Raw genomic sequence first — 21,917 nt, 5'->3', positions numbered from 1 at the left:
CAGAGCACAGCAGTGTTTGGAGGATGGCTTCACTGTGGGCATACCAAGCAGATCTTCTCACAGTTGGCATCACAACATCCAGCACCTTCTTCCTCTGAGACTTGAGGCAGTCCAGCTGAAACAGGATGTGCCTAGGCCCTTCGATCCAGGAGTGCTTGACCTTCATGTTGAACCAACATGGATAATACACTCCAATGATGAATTCCTCAATGCATTGTAGATTATTCAGGTTCTTTCTTTTAAGTTGATGCTTTGACACCCAGAGCCTGAGGAGTCTGTTTGCTGTGGTGAGCCAGCGGCTGTGGTTTACCTGTCCAATCTCCAGCAGAGCCAGCCTTGCAGAAAGCACTCCATCCCCGATTGCACAGACCAGCTTATAGCCATAGTGTTGATCAGTTGAGAGATCTTGAATGATCTTCTCAGGCAGCTTGATCAGCGGAGGGCCAAGAAAGATCCTGGTGAAGTTAGGATTGATCTCCAAGTCTGTAACAGAATCAAGGAGCTGTCCTATTGGCCGAGACAATTTGTTGTCAGACAGAGTAGCCCCATCAACTTCAACAATGAGACGGCGCAGTGGAAGTTCACCAGTGTGCAGGTTGCACACCAACCAGACCAGCTTTCTCCCCAGGTGCAGCTCCAGCATTACACCTGCCTTCACTCCAGTGTTGACATTGGTCGAGTCTCCTCCAATGGCCCACAAGGTCTTATCAGAACCTCTCTCTTTCAGCCAGGCAAACAGGACCTTAGCAATCTTCTCTGCATGGGACTCCTCTTTAGTTGCTTTCTCTGGTGTAAAGTGGAACAGATAGTTGCTGCCAGGCTCACTAGCAACACTATAGTGTTCTTCCTTGATCTTTGCAGGAAAAGATTGGTCACTGCCCTCAGCTTCCATCATCACATTGGTCATGTCAATCGGCCCATCAAAGAGGATACAGGAGATTTCCCCCCTCCTCCCTGCACTTCTCCTCAAACTCTTCCCCCAGCTCTTGCATCAACTTTTCTTGTGCTCTCTTAACCTTGTTCTTATCAATCACTTTACTTGTGTCATCTTCTAAGATGAGTCCTGCATCAATCAGAGCTGCAGTTGCTATAGCTGCAGTTGGCCTTAGACCTATGCCATACCTTACACTAGCAAGGGCGATGTTTGGAATCTCATCATTTTTCCGTAGCTTTGCTGAAGCTGCAGGGTCAGTTTCAGGAATGAGCTCAACTTCAGGGACTGTAAGGAAGCTCTCAACATCCTTCCTGGCAACCTTGTCTGCTGCTGCAAAGCTTTCTTCTTTGCCCCTTCTCCTTTTCTCTGCCTTCTTTTCCATCCCAAGAAGATATAGGATTGATGGAGCCCCATGGATTTTCTCAATACATTGAGACGTTTGTTAAAATGGTTACAGAGGTTTCTGCTGAGTAGTTCTGGAAAGAGCTCACCTATTTATGGCTGACGTTGACTTTAAGTTTGTGTTTGTAGGTTGGTGGCTAAAGCAGTACAGTAGGAGATCTTGCCATCCAAGAATGAGTCCAATCAAGATATTGGAACCTGGCAAAGTTCAAGAAGTCAGGAGATCGAGATTTAGCACTTAGGTGTTTGTGTGCATTACAAATACAATTTATTATAGTTAGTATTATTATTATTGATATTTGGAGTTGTATCCAGTTATATACAGTTCACTTGTTAATAAATTTGATGGCTTTGTCATTATAAATGATTTCCCATATATTTTTTATCTTTGCAATTTTGTAATACAATACCAATGGGTTCAAATGGTAAAATCAGCCATTTTGAAATCCAAAATTATGCAGGTTATATTTATCCTATCCCAAAAATGACCTCATATTTGAATTCCCCATTAAGAAACACATCATTTAGACACCTTGCATGTTAGGATTTCCTTCAGATTCATGTTGGCATCCATGTATGACCAAGGGGTGAAAAATGGTCAAATCGGCCATTTTGAAATCCAAAACAATGTAGGTAGGAGTTATCCGATTAGAAAAATAATCCCATATTTGAATTCCCCACAAAGAAACACATATTTTAGACACCCCACTCGATTGATTTTCCAAAAAAAAAAAGTATGGCCCGCCCTACTACTACGTATCGATTTTTCCCCCACCCCTAGTTAGTCGCGAAAGCAAATTAATCTGTCCACGCTGAATTAAACCCTCTATTTTCCTCAGACATTCCTTTTTTTGGATTTATCCATGGTTAGCTTACTGGGGGGTCGGAAACTCAAGATTAGCCACTTGCAGGGAGAGGCGCGGGGTGCGAGTGACATACTGTATATTTTAGTTGATATTTTATAATATTTTTTCATTTCAGTGTCACAGTATGACAGATCTCCAAAATAAGAGAAAAAAAGAATAAGGGAGCCGCAGCTGATTGGCTAAAGAGCCGCATGCGGCTCCGGAGCCGCAGGTTGTTGACCCCTGGTCTATCCCATCATCTGGTGCAGTGGTTAGTCTGTCCCATCATCTGTCGCAGTGGTTAGTCTGTCCCATCATCTGTCGCAGTGGTTAGTCTATCCCATCATCTGGTGCAGTGGTTAGTCTATCCCATCATCTGTCGTAGTGGTTAGTCTATCCCATCATCTGGTGCAGTGGTTAGTCTATCCCATCATCTGTCGCAGTGGTTAGTCTATCCCATCATCTGGTGCAGTGGTTAGTCTATCCCATCATCTGTCGCAGTGGTTAGTATGTCCCATCATCTGGTGCAGTGGTTATCTGTCCCATCATCTGGTGCAGTGGCTAGTCTGTCCCATCATATGGTGCAGTGGTTAGTCTGTCCCATCATCTGGTGCAGTGGTTAGTCTGTCCCATCATCTGTCGCAGTGGTTAGTCTGTCCCATCATCTGGTGCAGTGGTTAGTCTATCCCATCATCTGGCGCAGTGGTTAGTTTATCCCACCATCTGTCACAGTGGTTAGTCTGTCCCATCATCTGGTGCAGTGGTTAGTCTATCCCACCATCTGTCGCAGTGGTTAGTCTGTCCCATCATCTGGCGCAGTGGTTAGTCTATCCCACCATCTGTCGCAGTGGTTAGTCTGTCCCATCATCTGGCGCAGTGGTTAGTCTATCCCACCATCTGTCACAGTGGTTAGTCTGTCCCATCATCTGGTGCAGTGGTTAGTCTATCCCATCATCTGTCACAGTGGTTAGTCTGTCCCATCATTTGGTGCAGTGGTTAGTCTGTCCCATCATCTGTCGCAGTGGTTAGTCTGTCCCATCATCTGGTGCAGTGGTTAGTCTGTCCCATCATCTGGTGCAGTGGTTAGTCTGTCCCATCATCTGTCGCAGTGGTTAGTCTATCCCATCATCTGGTGCAGTAGTTAGTCTATCCCATCATCTGTCGCAGTGGTTAGTCTGTCCCATCATCTGGTGCAGTGGTTAGTCTATCTCATCATATGGTGCAGTGGTTAGTCTGTCCCATCATCTGTCGCAGTGGTTAGTCTATCCCATCATCTGTCGCAGTGGTTAGTCTGTCCCATCATCTGGTGCAGTGGTTAGTCTATCCCACCATCTGTCGCAGTGGTTAGTCTGTCCCATCATATGGTGCAGTGGTTAGTCTGACCCATCATCTGGTGCAGTGGTTAGTCTGTCCCATCATCTGTCGCAGTGGTTAGTCTATCCCATCATCTGTCGCAGTGGTTAGTCTGTCCCATCATATGGTGCAGTGGTAAGTCTGTCCCATCATCTGGTGCAGTGGTTAGTGTGTCCCATCATCTGTCGCAGTGGTTAGTCTATCCCATCATCTGTCGCAGTGGTTAGTCTGTCTCATCATATGGTGCAGTGGTTAGTCGGTCCCATCATATGGTGCAGTAGTTAGTCTGTCCCATCATCTGGCGCAGTGGTTAGTTTATCCCACCATCTGTCGCAGTGGTTAGTCTGTCCCATCATCTGGTGCAGTGGTTAGTCTATCCCACCATCTGTTGCAGTGGTTAGTCTGTCCCATCATCTGGCGCAGTGGTTAGTCTATCCCACCATCTGTCGCAGTGGTTAGTCTGTCCCATCATCTGGTGCAGTGGTTAGTCTATCCCATCATCTGTCACAGTGGTTAGTCTGTCCCATCATTTGGTGCAGTGGTTAGTCTGTCCCATCATCTGTCGCAGTGGTTAGTCTGTCCCATCATCTGGTGCAGTGGTTAGTCTGTCCCATCATCTGGTGCAGTGGTTAGTCTGTCCCATCATCTGTCGCAGTGGTTAGTCTATCCCATCATCTGGTGCAGTAGTTAGTCTATCCCATCATCTGTCGCAGTGGTTAGTCTGTCCCATCATCTGGTGCAGTGGTTAGTCTATCTCATCATATGGTGCAGTGGTTAGTCTGTCCCATCATCTGTCGCAGTGGTTAGTCTATCCCATCATCTGTCGCAGTGGTTAGTCTGTCCCATCATCTGGTGCAGTGGTTAGTCTATCCCACCATCTGTCGCAGTGGTTAGTCTGTCCCATCATATGGTGCAGTGGTTAGTCTGTCCCATCATCTGGTGCAGTGGTTAGTCTGTCCCATCATATGGTGCAGTGGTAAGTCTGTCCCATCATCTGGTGCAGTGGTTAGTGTGTCCCATCATCTGTCGCAGTGGTTAGTCTATCCCATCATCTGTCGCAGTGGTTAGTCTGTCCCATCATATGGTGCAGTAGTTAGTCTGTCCCATCATCTGGTGCAGTGGTTAGTCTGTCCCATCATCTGGCGCAGTGGTTAGTCTGTCCCATCATATGGTGCAGTGGTTAGTCTATCCCATCATATGTCACAGTGGTTAGTCTATCCCATCATCTGGCACAGTGGTTAGCGCTGTTGCCTCACAGCGAGAAGGTCCTGGGTTCAGACCCCAGCAGGGGGCCTTTCTGTGTGGAGTTTGCCTGTTCTTCCCGTGTTTGCATGGGTTTCCTCCTGGCACTTTTCCATTGCCCTTGACTAAGGTAGTGGTCATTACAACTGGAGTTGGTCCCCGGGCGCTGCATTATGTGCATGGGTCAAATGCAGAGAACGAATTTCCCCAAGGGGATTAATAAAGGCTCAACTTAACCATTTGGTTGCTGAAAACGTAGAACTATGTTTCTGTCGCCCGATCGTTGAGTGCCGAAAACGTAGATCTACGCTTTTCTCACAGTATTTCTTTTATTTGCTATTGCCATTCATAATTCAGCGGGGCCTTCGGCCATTATTGCACCCCGTTAGAAACGGGTTAGTTTCTTTTATCTACCGAGCTGCGGCGTGGAGGTGGGTCCTAAACACTCCGACAAAACACACGCTTGTAGGGATGGTTTGGACTACTGACCCCGCCGGCCGGTTGAAGTGCAATGCCCAACAACGTCGGAGACAGGATCGCTGTGGATAACTGGAATGGCGATGAGATCATTGGATTATTTTTTTCAGAGACCAGGTAAGGACATTATATATGAAGGCTTGCGTTGATCTGATATTTATTTCTACCGCGATTGACGCTATCTGTGTTTTATGTGTATGGCTCTTTGCCGTTGGGTTGCAGGAGGGGGGGTAGGTGGCGCGCCAGTCTAAACCACATTGCATGCGTGCACGAGGAAGGATAATAATGATGGTCTAGCGTTGATTTCAGGAAGATCCGATAATCAGACGAAAAATGACAACGTGTTTATTGAATTACACAAAAACGCTGTTTAATCGTTTTTTCCCTGGAATTACTCAGAAGCAACCAAACTATATTCATATATCAATATATATATATATATATATATTCAAAACGGTATAAAATGGAAATATACGGATGAAAAAATTATCTGTTTTTTGCACGTTGACCAGAAGCAACTCACTGAGACTCAACGGCGTTATTAGACCCATAGCAATACTATAAAATATAGCTTTAGCTCTACAAACTACAACTACGTTTACATGGGGTTAATGGACGGCAAGGAAGGGGTCACTTCCCGGAAGGGGCGTGGCACTCAATGTGTTAACTTAACTTAACTTAAATCTATATGCTAAACTGGCTTATATGTCTCGTAGTGTTGACAATATCACATCATCAGAGGATGTGTGTCTCTGTTCTGAAAGTATCCACGGGGGAGGGTTTATTTCTTTGTGCTCCCAGCATATCTGTTGCACAGCTTGCATGGATTTGTTCTGAGTGCATCTTGAGAGCTGAGACTACACCGCCAAACAAGCCTATAGCGTCAAAGGACAAGCGACCTGCTGGGAAACAAACAGCCCTGAAATCTGACAAACGGGGTACGTTCGTGTGAAACAGTGTTGCCTGTCACGAGTTTGAAGAGAACAACGATGGTGGGTGGGCAATTATTTTCAACAAGGCGACGGCACCCGTTCACACCAGTAAGCTACATAGAGAACAAACCAGTCAAGACTAAACAGAGACAAGGGCTGCCTCTGTGTGGAACTACATTAGGCAGCAGAGAGGTTCAGTGCATGTATTCAATTGAATATAGAGGTGTACAACTTGAATATAGAGGTAGACTAATTGTGTTTGTTTTCACTTTATTTACTTTTGTATTTCTGGCAGATTGGTTAATTTAGTTCACTATTGTGTTTTTAGCTGTTTCTTTTATTTGATAATTGTAATTGATAATTTATTTGATAGTGTTTTATTCTTTTTTACTTTTTCATTTATTTATTCATTTGTTTTATCTTTTATTATTCATTCCCCTTGTCTTTTTTTATCTACCTTTTTCTCCTCCCTTTTCTGTGATTTTTCTCCCCATCCCAATTTACCTCTCGTGCCAATTCTCCCTCCCCTGTCCTGATCGTTGCTTGCATATGCCCCCCACTGGCCGGTTGTAGGGAGGATAGAAGCCTTGCATCACATGTCCCCTCCGATACATGTGGAGGCAGCCTGTCACATCTTTTCACCTGCCAGCGCGGACTCTCATTTGGCGAGGAGTAACGTGTAGGAGGCTCACACTGCCCCCGCCATTTTCCTGACTTTGCTGTGCAGGCGCCCCAACCGACCTGTATGAGTCGCTGTTCACAACGACCAGACTACCACCCTTCGACTTCCCACCCGCTAACTCTGCTAATTGTGTTAGTATGACGGCCGGCCCAAGCCGGAGGCAACGCCGACAGCCGGATTCGAACCCGGTGTCTCTTGCGTTGGCGATGAGCGCAATGTCCACTGCGCCACCCAGCCGCCTTCATTCCCCTTGTCTTATGATTTAAATTATTGAAAAGTTGTGGTGAGGTTTTAACATAAGCCCTGATGGGTTTCTTACCTCACCTGCACATCCACATAAATATTGTATTGTATTGTATTTGTATTGTGTATTTGTATGTTTGTTTGATATAGACAGTGCATGGGCAAGACCTTCAGAAGGTGGACATTCATATATCTGGCATTGTCACTAACTCACACTTAGCCACTCTGCCCCTACTGGCAGCTCACAGCCATGGCACTTTGTGTCATGTAACCAGTTCAATCTATGCAACAATGCTTCACATCTTTGACACTGTGTGGCCTTGTTCTGTAATTTTTTACAGTAGCTCTAACCAAACGACAAAAAACTGTATTTTTTACTGAGTTCAACTAAACTAAGCAGCTAAACATCATCTACCATTACGTACAGTAGATATGGATAGTACTTAGCTAAACATCATCTATTACGTACAGTAGATATGTATAGTACTTAGCTAAACATCATCTATTACGTACAGTAAATATAGTACTTAGCTAAACATCATCTATTACGTACAGTAAATATGTATAGTACTCAGCTAAACATCATCTATTACGTACAGTAAATATGTATAGTACTTAGCTAAACATCATCTATTACGTACAGTAAATATGTATAGTACTTACCCGAACAGATTCCAAGTCTGTAAAACCGGAGCCTTCCATGTCCACAAAAGTCTGAAATACAGAATTGCAATCGACAAAAATGTCAGACAAACCTGATCTCAAACCTTATGAAACCTGATCTCATGCCTTGAAATATCAGGCCCTGCTTCAACAGGATTGCCTTGTCTGGGTAAACGTACAACTCTTTGTTCATTATTTACGAAAAATAAATGTACACTGTTTTTTTCTGCTCCCCAAAAAATAATGGTTCACCCAATAGCCTCCATCACCAGTCATGTGTTCCATAATAAGATAAGGGGTCAATCTTTGCAGCCTGCCTTTAAAAAATATTACAATGGAATATTCTCTCCTTTACTTCCTGACAGTGGCGAATATTCATGGAAGCCAAGGGAAGCCAAGCTTCCCCAAAAATATGAACAGTAAAAAAATATTTATAATAATAATTTAATAATAATTTAAAAATCATTATTTTTCATCTCTGTGTTATAATATTTTTTTTAGAATGTTCTCCCTCTTCTCCTTCTCACTCTCTCTAACACTCTGTCAGACTCATTGAGGCAGGCTGGCAGTCACTATGTGCTCACTGCAGCTCAGGCTGAATAGAGAACATTTGCAGAGGGGGAGGTGTCTTTTTCTAGCGTCCTGGTCGCGTCTATTCTTATCCTAACGCATGTTTGCTTCCGTGTTCGCGTTTTGCGCTCTGATTGGCCACTGACGTTTCTGGTCGCGCCAATCGTGTGACGGCAAGTTCTTTCGCCGGTTAAGCTTAGGCACTCTTTCGAAGTTGGTTAAGGTTAGAGTTTGTCTTAGAGCAGGGCGATAGAACGCCAGCCCTGATTCCAAACTCTAACCGTAACCAACTTCGAAAGAGTCGCCTAAGCTTAACCAGTGATAAACTAGGTTAGGTAGTTTGCTGCTGGTCGAGGCGGAAATGGGCGCGTCACGCGATTGGGCGCACATGTCACATGACCAGAAACGTCAGTGGCCAATCAGATCGCACCAGAAACGGCAGTGGCCAATCAGATTCGCAAAAACGCGAACGCGGAAGCAAACATGCGTTTGGATAAGAATAAGATAAGGATAAGAATAGACGCGTCCTGGTCCGTCCACATTGTGGTTGGTTGTGGACTCCACAACCAATTATTAGCCAATAAGATTTGAGCTTAATAAAGGGTTGGGTTAATGTAACACGGGCCGTCTGGCTGCCAAGTAGTCTAGCGTCTTCAAATTTGCCGCCCTGGGGTGGGCCAGTCCAGAACGTTTCCACCGATTGACTAATCAAATCACATTAAAAGCTAAACATGACGACGTCATCGCCTCGGCCTCGCGGCCACGTTCGAATCAAAACAACAATACGATTTAGGCTGGAAGGAACCCCGGAGATAGCTAGCTAACGTTATGTGAGTCTAAACAAACAGCATTGTTTGATTGATTGAAATTCGGATTCTTCTCTCGGATTAATTCATTGAGGAGACCGGAAATTCGCTCAGCTGCAGAAAAGTTTAGGAGAATACCTGAATACCCACAGGACTTGGAGAACTTTGTGACGAGTTGCTTTACTTTACTTAATTTGGACCAAGGCGCGTCAGCTGCAACAATAACCTAATACCTAATAACCTAATAACTTTTCATAAGTGATGCCGCTGTGTGTGTGTGTGGAGCCATACTACTGTATATGTTCTGCTGTGTCATATCATACTGTGTTATTGTTTGATGGGGCGCCGACTCGGCCGAGTCATACTGTACATGGTCTTGCTTGTGTTTGATGGGCGCCGACTCGCCGAGTCATACTGTACAAACATGGTCTGCTTGTGTTTGATGGGCCGAGCCATAGGCTACTGTATACATGTATGTTCTGCCATGTCAGTAATATCTTGCAAGACGCTGAAACGCTCCGACAGCGACATCAGGCCATCATTAATCTCCTCTCTCTCTCTCTCTCTCTCTCTCTCTCTCTCTCTCTCTCTCTCTCTCTCTCTCTCTCTCTCTCTCTCTCTCTCTCTCTCTCTCTCTCTCTCTCTCTCTCTCTCTCTCTCTCTCTCTCTCTCTCTCTCTCTCTCTCTCTCTCTCTCTCTCTCTCTCTCTCTCTCTCTCTCTCCCTCTCTCTCTCTCTCTCTCTCTCTCTCTCTCTCTGATTTATAATCTAACCAGACCTCCTGCAGGCAACCACTGTGTGTGTGTGGTGTGTGTGTAATATTCAGAAAGAGAAGGAGAGAGAGCGAGGGAGGAGAAATATATTATATATATATATATTATTTGGCTTAAATATGAAAAGAATTTATAAAAAAAAAATTATTAATAAAAAAACATAATGTACATATATTTTTTTGGCATCCTCTGTTATTTTACCCACGTGACGCCACTGCTTCCTGACTTGTTTGAAACGAGGCCTGACATCTGGCAGTAATGATAGCAGACGCTGTGGAAATACCCCAACCGATCAGACTGTGCAAAGTCCGCTAGCTTTCCAACCATGTTATTTGCGCTTCGGTTGCACTAAACAGTTGATGCTGTGAAGCGTTTTGCATGGCGTCACCTACGCTACAAATCATTATTATGTATCCCGCAGGTCAAGACTTAATGCATAATGCATGACCGACACCAACGTGTTTGTAACGGTATCCATCTACTTGCGCTAATAGCATGTGCTTATCACACATTGCACGAGGCGTTCTCTTTGGCCATTTCAGAAGTACAGTATAGTATGCACTATACCTCATGCATGACACACATTTACTGAATCAGGGCCTTAATGCAATACTCTTAGTCAGTATTTACAAATAGTTTAGAATAAAGTATGCCTCATTTTGAAGTTCATGATGTACGTGGAAAAAGCTAATTCATACTTTCTAAAAATTAAAGTGAGTGCAGTGCATTTAGATGATGCTGTTCAGTTTGTCCCACTTAGGTTTGCCGCAATTTCTTGAGTGATTGCACAGTTACAAGGTATGAATACCAGATAATGAGACACTATCAATAACTATAATTGCTTGCCTGGATAAATAAAAATTCACAGCATCTGGCTGTGAACATCTGGCTGTGAAGTAATTAACAAATCAAATGAGTACCCACCCCCCCAAAATAAAAATAAATGTTTTGTTGAACAAGCTATGGATACAAGGATATCTGAGATATGGAGATTGACTTACCGATCTGGATCCTGGTCCTGGGGGTCCGGGTGGACCTGGGAGCCCCCTGGGGCCGGGGGTGATATCTCCGGCATCTCCCTGTTCACAGAACAACACATCAGCCTGATTTTTACATGGCCAGCCAGGGCTCAGTAGGATAGAACATTCATATACAAGAATATCACAAGAATAATCACTCCATGAACATTTCAGGTTTCAAATGGTCTGGCAGTTCTATTGGGATGGTTCTATTGGTATAGTTCTATTCAGATAGCCTATTCTGTAAAGTTCTTCCGTAATGAACTTGAAACAGCTCCATCACTGAATGATGTCATTGAGTGCGTGGGGGGGACGGGACATCGTACCTTGTCTCCTTTGGTTCCAGAGTCGCCTGGGGTTCCTGGGAAACCTGGAGGTCCGACGGCGCCCTACATTGAGAGATCAAAATGTTATATCGGCAACGTAGGGTGCCATGGCTCCTGAGCCGTTCAGCCATTGTGTAATGTGATGTGTGCCTGGTGCCAGTGTATGGCAGCCATTGAGCCTGCGTAACCCAAGGTTGGGTGATACCAGTGGTGGTGAAGGAGGCAATTTCCACCCTACATTGTGGGGAGCGCTTTGAGTGTCTAGAAAAGCGCTATATAAATGTAATTAATTATTATTATTATAATTATTATGAAGCTCCCACAGGGTAAAGCTATAATCAATACCTATTCATACATAAGTGATGTTACGGTACATCGCCCACATGGTTATCTTGGTTAGCAAATAACAGGTTTTTGAAACCCAGACAAAGTCACACCACAACTAAACTTACTGCAGATCCATCTTCACCGGGATCTCCCTGTGGGGTGAGAAGAGAGAGGACAATCAGAAAACTAAAAAAATACACTTTTTCTCCCATTTTTTCTATATTTTCTCCCATCCCAATTTCGTATCATCCAATTCAACCCTCCCCTGTCACGGACGCTGTTTCTTGCCTCCCACAAGCCGGCTGCAATGTGGACTAAGTCATACATAGCACAAGTCCCCTCCGGTACTTGAGGTAACAGCAGCCGCATCTTTTCACCTGCGCAGCTCGATCTCTCAGTGGCGAGGAGTAACGCGTGGGAGGCTCACGCTGCCCCCGACACTTCCTGATTCTACTGCGCAGGCGCACCAACCGACCTGTAGGAGTCGCTGTCCACAACGCCCGATCCCCACCCATCAGTTTCCCACCCCCTAATACGGCCAATGTGTATTAGTACGGACGACCAGCTAAACTGAAAGCAAATGTGGAGCGCTGGGCTCGAACTGACGAGCCCAGCGTCTCCAGCATTTCGTGGCGAGCGCCTTGCCCACTACGCCACGTAGCCGCCCTCATTTGAGCTTAATTTAAACAGCATTTAAAAAGGTAAATGTTGACATGTACACCACTGTGGCTGGCTACTGACCGGCTCTCCATCATCTCCTGGAGTTCCCTGAGAGCCTGCGGCACCTGGTGGTCCGGTTGGTCCTGGGGGTCCGGCTAACCTCTGCACCACCGAGCCGTCACCACGGTTCACTAGCTGGGCCGTAGGTCCCGGAGGGCCAGGGGGCCCCGGTGGACCTGAAGGACCAGTCTCTCCCTTGTTCCCTGGGTAGCCAAATCCTGCGCTGCCCTGTTGAGATGTGACCATCAGTATTGATGTTATCTAAAGCCTGATTCATAATTCAAAAAAGAAGACACCATTCGCTCCCTTTTGACCTTGATAGTTACTTTTTTTCTTTGTGGGATGAATTTGCGAGGTCACCACAAGATATGTGAAATAGGCACAAACACACATTTGTCCAACTACTAGCAAAATCGAGGATGCGGTCGACTGACCCTCCTCCACACACAGCTGAATGTACAGGCTCATGAGTGTGAAGTAGCCACTCACCACAAAACAACTGCTGCTGTCTTCAGCGAGTTGCAAAAACGACCATGCTCAGCACCCCATGAAAAGAGAACTCAAAACGCCCACCCCCTTAAACAAGTAGGTGATATTCTTTCCCTACAACAGAACCACTTAATTTTGAACCATCCTTCACCAAACAATAATGCTGATTTATTTTGTATATAATCTCACGCACACATCCAAAGACTCTAAACCGTTTGAACTCACATTAATTTAGTTTGACAGTTATTGAGAGTAAATTAGTTTGAATATGACAGTGATGTCATCGGGGACATTGAATCCTTGTCGTGTTGTGTTAATTAAAGCACCATTAAATCATAAGGTAGCAGTCCCTATATGACAAGGTATTGCTATTTTATCGTCTACATAATTTCATGGAGCTGTAATTAACACAACACAAGGAGTCAGTGTCCCCAACGACATATCTGGTGGCCATTATCAAATTCATTCACTCTCAATAACTGTCAAACTAAATGAATGTGTGAAAAACTGTTTAGTTTTTGGACGTGTGTGTATGATTGTGTGCAAAATAAATGAGCATTGTTTGTTGGTGAAGTGTCCCTTTAAGAAATAACAACTCTTCCATTTTTGACTAGTCAGGACCAGAGTTTTCAAGTCCAAACTGAGCCTGGCGGGAGGTGGTGAGACCTGCCAGATTCAGCCTGGCCGCCTCAGGCAGCACCGGGTCATTTCATTATCTATCTCTCTCTTTGTTAGAGTGCCGGATGCAACACCATGTGCTAGCTATGCATTGTAATTTGCGATTAATCACGATTAACTATGGACAATCATGCAATTAATCAGATTAAATATTTTAATAGATAGCGTGACAATCCGCTGCTCTCGTCCACCCAAGGACTCCTCATGAACTGCCCTCTGCTCCCATCTTGTGGCCTGTTGCCGTTACTGTCAGTTCTCGTCCTTAGCCTTTCCTGTCTAGTTCATTGTGTTCATTAATCTGTTCTCTGTCATGTTCATTACGTTCGTTATTGCTCCCTGTGTATCTGCTATCTGTGTTGTTCCCCTGTCTAGTCTAGCACCCTGTCCCCTGTGTCTGTATCTATTGTTATTCAGTCCTGTCATGTATTCTAGTCTGTCTGTAGTTCCCAGGGATTAAAGCAAAAGAAAATCTTAAGGGAGCCTAGTTGTTTCGGTTTCATCGATAATCCAATGTACAGTTACCCCCCCTTCCACCCAACCCCCCCCCCACACACCCAACCACCTCCAATGTACAGTCCCCCGCCCCCTCCACCCAACCTACCCAACCTCCTACAATGTACAGTTTCTTCGTCAAATGTATATACCGGTACTCTTTTTTAGACTCTTATTGTATCACAAACAATACTGTATTTGTAAATAATAAATGTATAGATGTAGCAGTATTGTCTATCTGTATGTCATGTATGTCATATATGTTATGATGAATTGAAAATGGGGGGACCCTGATGTAAACAAGACGAAAGTCTTTCTCTGGTCTGCATCCCCTTAACAATTGTGTGTATTGAGCTGTACTGTATTGTACACATTCTACAATCTGTTAATAACAATCAATCAATCAATATTTAACAGATTGCAACTTGTAATAGTAAGTGTATGCTATTGTTCTTGTTTTGGTGCTCTTTTGTTTCGTGTCCCAGTTGGGTTTCTGGTCAGGTTTTGTTTGTAGTCTGTTTTGCCCGCGCCAGCTCGGCTGCACCGTTTATGTTCCTGCTTCGTGTATCGTACTTTTGCTACTGCCTGAAGTAAAGCCTTTTTCATTGTCACCGTCGCCCCCTGCCTCGTTTCTTGCTCACTGTCCAGCGTTTGGGTCCTACCCCCCACACACTCCTAACCACCTGATTATAACAGAAAGTCTTAGCATGTCTCCATTTGGGTGGTTTTCCACTTTAAGCCATGGAATAATTCAAAATGCCCATCTCATTGGCAGCCTACACAGGAGTGGACAAGACTAAGATTAGAAGATAAGAAGAGGACATAGTGATAATCCAAATGATTAAATATTACACATACAGTAGCACCTTTAAATTTGCCAATTTGTTCTAAATGTAAATATAGTTTTGGACTGCAAATGTATGCAGGAGACAAAGAGGAAGCCTACAAATGTTTAACTATGTAAAATAAATCACTTTTATGCACAGAGACAACTACAGCAACAATATCCTGGACCTACACAGTTTTAATATTTAAAGGAACACGCCAACTTTTTGGGAAATTAGCTTATTTGCCATCTACCCTGTCACTCCAAATACGACTCCAAAACGTTCCTGTAAACATGTTGTGACCTGTGTATTTACCACATGAAAAAAAAATTATTAGGCATTTTCGTTTTCTAAGCAGATATATAAAACATTTTGGCCGAACCACTGCTGTTAACCAGGAAACGCGCTTACATTGAGTGAAGTGGATATCAAACAGGGGTTTTCAGGTGATGTGTGAAATACATTACACTAATAATATTTTTTTCTCCGCGTGGTAAATACACAGGTCACAACATGTTTACAGGAAAGTTTTGGAGTCGTATTTGGAGTGACTGTTGGGAACTAGGCTACACTGGCACACCTACTTCCAGTGAATGACGCTAAGCTAGGCTAACGGTGGGGCTGTTCCCTAGCCTAATGCATGCACAGAGAAGAAAAGGGTATGTATCTGCTTGTATATATAAATAATATATAAGCAAATTTCCCAAAAAGTTGGCATGTTCCTTTAACGTGTTCGCTCACATGTTTAACGTGTTCCTTTAACGTGTTCTCTCACCCTGCTGTGCTGTTCTGCATACACTACTAACAAGGTGACACCTCTCCTATCTCTCACCCTGCTGTGCTGTTCTGCATGCTGTGTGCTCTAACAAGGTGACTTCCTGTCCTCTCTGTCTGCATGCTGTGTGCTCTAACAAGGTGACTTCCTGTCCTCTCTGTCTGCATGCTGTGTGCTCTAACAAGGTGACTTCCTGTCCTCTCTGTCTGCATGCTGTGTGCTCTAACAAGGTGACTTCCTGTCCTCTCTGTCTGCGTGCTCTAACAAGGCCCAGTGTGTTACTGCACAGCAGTTTCCTGTTAGATTTTCTGTAAATAATGGACTGGGCCATACTCTGCTCTCACAAGCTCAGTCGGGTCGGGTTCGAATTTTCAGACCCATTGAGACTTTTAGTTAGGGCAGACAGAGAAGAGAGAGAGGGGATGGATGAGAGGGTGAGAGAGAGGACAGATTAGAGAGAGAGAGGGAGAGAGAGAGAGAGAGAGAGAGAGAGAGAGAGAGAGAGAGAGAGAGAGAGAGAGAGAGAGGGAGGGAGAGAGAGAGAGAGAGAGAGAGAGAGAGAGAGAGAGAGGAGGGATATATTAACTGAATGTCACCATGTGAGTTCATGGTATCAGAACAAAGAATGTATACCTAGCGTATGTATACCAAGAGTCATTGGATGAAAAAGAAAGAGAGAGACCATTCAGAATGTACCTTGAATCCTTTTTCCCCCGGTTCTCCCTGTAAAACATTCAAATGTGATGTCAGTGATGGACATTGATTCCAATAGTTTAGAGTAATATTAAGTATAATAGTCCAATAGTATGTTTAACATCAAACTGCTCAGTAGTGAGCAACAGTCATCATGTAACAGACATTTCATATTACTTGGGCTTTACAAGAATAAACACATGTATTTATTTGCTGTTAAAGCCTTTAAAATACATACTAAATAGTTGAGGATGTTACCAAGCAATAATGCAGGAAGAATGGGGTACTGATATAAGGCCAACTTAAAGGAATACTACACAATAAGATGCCCTGGTAGCACTTTATAATAACACCCTGTTATAATACATGTATAAGATATTTGTAGATAATGAACTAATCATGAACAAACCATTTATATACATTCATAAATTATTATTAAATTATTTATAACTATATTTGTATACCATTTACAAAGTATTTATAACGCATTAGTGGATAATGAACTAATCATGAATAAACCATTTATATACATTCATAAATGATTATTAAATCATTTATAACTATATTTGTATAACATTTACAGATTAGTTCTACATTATTTATAACTCATTATCAACATTGTTTGTACTTGATTTGTTCATCATTAAATAATGTTGTTTAATGTGTAGTAACACATTTGTAGATGCTTTGAAAAATGGATATGAAAAAACGACTATACTTCATTTATTTGTCATGTTCAACAAATTATTTGTTAAGACACACATAAAACATCTATAAATCATTTGCAGATGCTATCGTGGTGGCCAATCTAAAGTGAAGCCTATTCATCATTAACAAGTGTCTTCATCATTAACAAGTGTCTTCATCATTAACAAGTGTCTTGGGCGTTTTCACACCTGTAGTTCGTTTGCTTTGTTCCGATTCAGGGAGACACAGGGACTATAATGATACAATGTTGCACTTGTCCCTTAGTTCGTTTGTGTTCACACGGCTGTGTTAACAGCGGACCAAAACAAATGCATGCGCGAGCAAACTGTCACTCATTGGTCAGATTTTGGGGTGCCCCCCCCCCCCCTAACCCTGAATCTCAGCGTTACATTGAAATCGGGGAGGGGAGAGCGGGGGGAGCAAATGAACGAATGTGGATGAGAGCCGTGATGTAAGTGGTTGCAGATACGGCTGTGGGGGTGCTGGAGACGTGATCGAATAGACTTGTATGCGCCAGAATCTCCTGAACACGACGCGAGCCATTCCTAATCGATCAGAACCATCCCCCATGCACATGCGCAGATTGCCCACGGATTGTGATGAACGCACACCCGCCCTGGACTGTTCCATCCGAGGGGGGGAGCTTCGGTGGCCAGTGTCCTTTCAGCCAAACAGGATAATGAAACAATGATCCCACTAAATGACCAGACGCGTCTTATGGCGACATCTACAATTACCTCATTGAGTCTCCAGGTAGACTAATGTTTATATTTCAGTGCAGTGGTCTGTAGCCACTCACACTGGCCACCGAAGCTCCCCCCTGTGATGGAACAGTCCAGGGCGCGTGTGTGTTGCGTCATCATGCAGCGCGTATACAGTACGGCAAGTGAGTTGTGTCGGTTTGTTAAATCGATTGCATTCTCACAGCGTACGAGTCGCGTCGGGTTCGTTTGGAAGTGTGCCCGCTCGGTCCGCTTGTTTTGTTCCGCAACAGAATGCGATTGCTGTGTTCATATTATGCCCAACTGAACCGAAATAGGGGGTAAACGCTCCAGGTTTCGGAACAACAGCTCCAAACGAGCTAGGTGTGAAAACGCCCAAGACACTTGTTAATGATGAAGACACTTGTTAATGATGAATAGGCTTCACTTTAGATTGGCCCCCACGATAGCATCTGCAAATGATTTATAGATGTTTTATGAATGTCTTAACAAATCATTTGTTGAACATGACAAATAAATGGAGTATAGTCGTTTTTTCATATCCATTTTTCAAAGCATCTACAAATGTGTTACTACACATTAAACAACATTATTTAATGATGAACAAATCAAGTACAAACAATGTTGATAATGAGTTATAAATAATGTAGAACTAATCTGTAAATGTTATACAAATATAGTTATAGTGCGGTTAGGTGGCCGAGCGGAGATTGCGTTCGTCACCAGCCCCGGAGCTGAGCTGGATTTGCCTGTTCGAATCCAGCTCACAGCTCCGGGGTTGTCACCAGCTTGGCTGGCCGTCTGCACTGATACAATTGGCTGTATCAGAGGGTGGGAGAAGCTGGCGGGGTGGGTCCGGGTCGTTGTAAACAGCGACTCCTACAGTTCGGTCGGGGCGCCTGCTAAGCGCGGATTGGACGTGAGGGGGATAGTGTGGTCCTCCCACACGCTACGCCCTCTCAATGAGAATCCGCGCTGCCAGGTGAAAAGAAGCGGTGATTGGCTGGACGTGTGTCGGAGGAAGCACGTGGTAGCCTCCACTCTCCCAGATGATCTGACTGTGGGGGGTAAGTGCGCAGCGACCAGGAAGGGACTGGGAATTGGCATACGACTAACATTGGGATGGGAGAAAATCGGAGGAAAATGGAGGGGGAAAAAGACCAATAAAAAAAAATATATATATAGTTATAAATGATTTAATAATCATTTATGAATGTATATAAATGGTTTGTTCATGATTAGTTCATTATCCACTAATGCGTTATAAATACTTTGTAAATGGTATACAAATATAGTTATAAATGATTTAATAATCATTTATGAATGTATATAAATGGTTTGTTCATGATTAGTTCATTATCTACAAATACCTTGTAAATGTATTATAACAGGGTGTTATTATAAAGTGCTACCGATGCCCTTTTCTACCTGAAAATCTGTATATTTGGTCCATGCTATGGTATATTGTTTCAGTGGATTTGGTCCATGCTATGGTATAGACTATTTCAGTGGATTTGGTCCATGCTATGGTATAGACTGTTTCAGTTGATTTGGTCCATGCTATAATGGTATATAGACTGTTTCAGTGGATTTGGTCCATGCTATAATGGTATATAGACTGTTTCAGTGGGTTTGTGTTGCCAGTAGCAACTTGGACCCAAGTTTACTTTCTGCTGCAGTGATTGCTGACAATAGCTGACAGGAAACTAAATGTGTAGAATGTGTATGTTGTCAAACTGAAACCGTCTATAGTGAAATACATCAAACCTAATGAATGTCTTTACATTACTGAGCATGGTTTTATAGGGAATCATAGTTTGTTGCGCCCTCTAGTGGTTAATGTGGTCAAATAGCAAACCTGCAAGTAAAAAAGGCAGCGTAATAGGCACTGCGCCTCCGCTGAAGACCTCTGGGGGACACCCCTGGTGTGTGGTGACCTAGTAAGCGCTAGCAACCTGTGTACTTCTTTGACTTTGAGAGTAGGAGTGAAACGTGTCCTAACCTTCCCTCCGCGCACTCCGCCTCGTGAGCTGGAGCCAGACCCCGACTCTCCCTTCGGCCCAATGGGACCCCTGTCTCCCTTCTCTCCGCCGTACCCTCTGTCGCCCCTCTCTCCTTTAGCCTCCGCCGACCCTGAGGAACAATGAGGACAATGTTATTCATGAAAAGACCGTTCGGTGATGATTAATGATCCGTATCCGGGCCGTATCCCAAACAACATGCAGAGCGTCTCCAGGCCCAGTGGAAAGAGGAAATGAATTTCGTTTTTTGTTTGTTGGAGAGAGCATCCCAGAGTGAACGGGTGTAATTTATGGGATGTGACAAGGTTTTAGAGGTAGCAATAATTGAGTACAAAGTCCCCAACCTGCATGCATCCCTGGAAATATTTCATGGTTCGACCCACTCTGGCCTACAGGAAAAACCTTAACACTGGTCTTTCATTTGCCTCCACAAGCAAAATGGCAAAATGGCATCTTCAGCCATCCTAAACAGGCTCCTAAGCATTGTTAACATTACAAGAAACTTTGCTGCAAGAAAACTACAGTACCCATAGCACCCAAGCACAGTACCCATACACATACACGCATACAAATAAGAACACACACAGGTTAACATTCAAGGTATTGTATCCCTCTAACCCCACTCACTACCGCACTGGTGTAGAAGGTTAACCTTTCACTAAATCAAATCAAATCAAATGTATTTGTAAGGCCCGACAACACATGTTAATGTCCCCATGGGCCGGACATGTCTTCTTTAATTAAACAAGTCAAGAAGAAACATCACAATAAATCAAGAACAAAACAAAAACACCATAAAGTCCAAAAGATTTTTAATAAATAGAAATGCAACACTCCCAGATATACCCCACGCGAAGGTAAGGAAAAACTCACTAAAACCTAGCAATAGGAAAAAATGCACCACATGCAATGTGGAGGAGAGAAACCTTAGAAGGGCCATTCAAGGGGGATCTCCCTTCTTAGATGTCGGTGATAGTAGTGTTGCAATAAAACAGGCAAAACTGTTGGTAAGCATGCACTCATATGTGTAATGCTACCGCACTACAGAAGGTTAACCTTCTGTAGTGCGGTAGTGAAAGGGTTAACCCTTTGTAGTGTGGTAGTGAAAGGGTCAATCCTTTGTAGTGTGGTAGTGAAAGGGTTAATCCTTTGCAGTGTGGTAGTGAAAGGGTTCAACTCTTCCCAAGAAGCAAGTTGGCATTCAGTGACAATACTACTGTATGCAGCTCATAGTTACTTGAGAAGCCAAACATCAAGCTCCAAGCACCGTTGACATGCACAGTGAAAGGACGGCCATTGCCGTGTTAAAGGAAAATTCTATTTTCAAAGACATTACGGTTGGGATCACCATAAAAACAAAACAAAAACGTTAACCACTTCTCCAGAACCAAACACCCAATCAATGCCTAATACAGCTTGACATGCCTCGCCTCGTTGTCCCAAAGGAGACACACTGAAAATCAAGGGGTGCACCTCAATAATCTGATTTCCGCTCTGTGCTTCTGTTTCCCCTTCTCCACTGATTCATATAACAGGACAGTGGCCTCAAGCAGTCCTCAAAAAAAAGTTTCTTACAAAGTATGTGCTCTTTGTGCATTGCAGTCTATTAAAGAAACTTGAAACTTGAAGTGCCAATTTTCCATCCCTCTACCTTAAGTGTATACTAATGGTAATGGTTCAAAAACCATTGCACTGATGGATACATGCTCATACCTAAACTGTTCTTTTGCAGGGTTCCGGCTCAATTTAGGCCATTTTACACAACATTATGGATCCATTTCAAATCTGTACCGGATGTTTCCAGGAACATTACTCAAAGAAGTGAATGACATTTTATTAAAAATAAATTCAAGGTAAAAAAAATCTGTTTCCAGGTTTATCTAGGATATATGGGAACTTGTGTTTTTTCATCTGTGGCAGGGACTGACAGTAGAGGGAACTTAGTGAGGGGGTAGAGAGTCAGGAGCTGTTAGATAATGCCACGGAGTCCTAGAATTATAAGAAAAGGACAGGTCACAGTCCAGCACTGGGAGAGGCTTACAATGTGGAATGGGAGAAACAATTTCCACCATCACTGAGCCATCCTCTTTATTATTCTAGATTGAGACCAAGGCTAATATATTGGAGGCCAAGTCACCAGTAAGCCACCCAATGAGAGATGGGGGTACGGCACATGCTCAGATTGTTCTTGTGAAGTGT

General features: G+C 43.7%; 1 protein-coding gene across 1 annotated transcript in view; it reads right to left on the bottom strand.

Moving 5' to 3' along the window:
• Positions 1-21,917, bottom strand: part of LOC311226003 (uncharacterized protein) — a gene marked incomplete at its 5' end in the record, with an annotated part of 157,398 nt that overhangs the window by 53,443 nt on the left and 82,038 nt on the right. Inside the window, 7 exons of the mRNA XM_084311385.1 lie at positions 7,774-7,824; positions 10,923-11,000; positions 11,267-11,329; positions 11,719-11,745; positions 12,335-12,541; positions 16,271-16,297; positions 19,700-19,830. Of these exons, the coding sequence (XP_084167511.1) occupies positions 7,774-7,824; positions 10,923-11,000; positions 11,267-11,329; positions 11,719-11,745; positions 12,335-12,541; positions 16,271-16,297; positions 19,700-19,830 (584 nt within the window). The remainder of the gene's footprint in view (positions 1-7,773; positions 7,825-10,922; positions 11,001-11,266; positions 11,330-11,718; positions 11,746-12,334; positions 12,542-16,270; positions 16,298-19,699; positions 19,831-21,917) is intronic.

Source organism: Notolepis coatsorum, assembly GCF_963971535.1.
Source record: "Notolepis coatsorum genome assembly, chromosome: 3".
Taxonomy (NCBI): Eukaryota; Metazoa; Chordata; class Actinopteri; order Aulopiformes; family Paralepididae; genus Notolepis; species Notolepis coatsorum.
Note: the sequence above shows the minus strand (reverse complement) of the source record. Positions and strands in the feature narration are given on the sequence as shown.